Source organism: Rutidosis leptorrhynchoides, chromosome 10 (genome assembly GCF_046630445.1).
Source record: "Rutidosis leptorrhynchoides isolate AG116_Rl617_1_P2 chromosome 10, CSIRO_AGI_Rlap_v1, whole genome shotgun sequence".
In the NCBI taxonomy this organism is placed as follows: domain Eukaryota; kingdom Viridiplantae; phylum Streptophyta; class Magnoliopsida; order Asterales; family Asteraceae; genus Rutidosis; species Rutidosis leptorrhynchoides.
In genome coordinates, this window is record NC_092342.1 from 33,993,024 (window position 1) to 33,994,999 (window position 1,976).

General features: G+C 37.8%; 1 protein-coding gene across 1 annotated transcript; it reads left to right on the forward strand.

Annotated features, from left to right (window-relative positions):
- Positions 1 to 545: 545 nt before the first annotated feature.
- Positions 546 to 1,349, forward strand: LOC139870180 (uncharacterized). Its single transcript, XM_071858022.1, has one exon. The coding sequence runs from the start codon at positions 546 to 548 to the stop codon at positions 1,347 to 1,349; it is 804 nt and encodes a 267-aa protein (XP_071714123.1).
- The last annotated feature ends 627 nt before the right edge of the window (positions 1,350 to 1,976 follow it).

Consider the following 1,976-nt stretch of genomic DNA (forward strand, 5'->3'; position numbering starts at 1 on the left):
AATGTTCATGTTGTAACATTCGATAATCAAATCTATTCTAAGCAGTATCCCTTTATACTACTTCTCCTTATTCCACGCACCATCCGCTATCCTTAAGGTTCTCGAATCTAAAAGGCGGAAATTTTTCTGGGGAGGTTCTTCAAATGATAATAAAATTAATTGGATTAAATGGGACCAAATAATCTTACCTTACGAATGCGGGGGCTTAAACGTGGGATCCCTTTTTGCTAAAAACATATCACTACTTTGTAAGTGGTGGTGGCGCTTTAAAAATGAAAACAACGCATTATGGGTAAAAATAATCAAAAGCATTTATGGGCCGGGGGGGGGGGGGGGGGGGGTTGGATACTAACATCTTGTGCAGGAACATTTCAGGTCGAACCATTTGGAAAGAAATTATCAAAGCCGGAAAAACTGCGGACAACGTAGGCACATCCTTCACTTCCTCAATTTCAAAGCGCATCGGGAATGGCACTTCAATTAGTTTTTGGAATGATATATGGATCGAAACTGAGAACTTAAAAACATCATTCCATAGATTATTCATGTTGGAATCCCAAAAAGAAGCAACCGTAGCTGAAAGAATACTGCGTAGCAATTCCACTTCGACTGGAAACTGGGACTGGTCCAGACCTCCTAGTGGCCGCGCATTGGATGAACTCACGGAACTTAATAATCTTATAACTTCTGTAAATATTTCAGATTGCCCTGACTCATGGAAATTCTCCCTCGACGCATCCGGAATCTTCACTACATCAACAATGTCAAATCTGATCAATACTCTGAAATCTGGTGCAAATTCAAGAAACCTGTCAATAACTCGCAACAAATACGTTCCACAAAAGGTCTTCATCTTCCTATGGAGGGTGACCCAGCAAAAAATCCCTGTTAGAAGTGAACTTGATAAAAAAGGAATTGACCTCGATACGATCTTATGTCCCTTATGCGAGCATCATATCGAAACCACTGAACATACATTGGTAAATTGTCAAAAAGTGTCTCCAATTTGGTCACAAATTCTCGACTGGTGGAATCAAAACAGCGCATTTATATCTAACATCAACGAAGCCACCATCACCGATCAAGGCTTCACATATAACTCAACCGGTTCGTCCCTTTGGCAAGCTACTAAATGGATCACGTGTTACATTATATGGAAACACAGAAACCTGAAGATCTTTTCCGGAAAAATATGGAATCCCGCAGCAATAATTTCTGAAATACAAACCCAAAGTTTTAGTTGGATTTCAAACCGTTCAAAAAAAATAATACCAATCGAGTGGCACCAATGGCTTCTCAACCCGTCATTCTATGTATCATCTCCCTCATCTCGCACGGGTGTCGGTTAAAATGTAGATAGTTTTAATCAGGTAGTGTTCGTTATTCTAGTTAGCCTATGTGGGGTAGATTAAATGGGTTGGTTGTGTGTCAACTTTGTCGCCGCTTGATCGGCACGGTTGCGCCCTCCTCCCCCGCTTGAATACTCAAGTTCGTTCCCTCATAGTGTTAGCTAGTATACGTCACTCCAGATTCTCCAATTTAGTTTTATCTCATTCCACTTTTCCGACTGTTTCGATTGTCTATAGCAATGTATTGTAGCATATAGGGACTTGTAATACTATAATTCGAGTAATATTAATAATATTCTTTTTTGCTTTTCAAAAAAAAATGTTGTAACATTCGAATATATTAACCTGTAATATGTAGGTTAAGTTAGGATATAACCGTTGTGATGTAATTATTTTATTTTTAATAAAAGTTGATCTTTCAAAAAAAAAAAATATTAGTCCTCCATCTTCTTCGTGCACCTTTTCCAGGATGAACATGTTGGAACATATAGTTCCACTCTTGCTTACATTCATACTAAATATTGAAACATACCCACAATATACACAAATGTGTTTATTGAATATAAAGTGGGAAAAGAAACAATGAAAAATATAAAACTACATTTTGTAACTCTTCTACATTAAAGA

Coding starts and splice junctions, on each gene's coding strand:
- LOC139870180 (XM_071858022.1), top strand. CDS start 546: ATGTTGGAATCCCAAAAAGAAGCAACCGTAGCTGAAAGAATACTGCGT.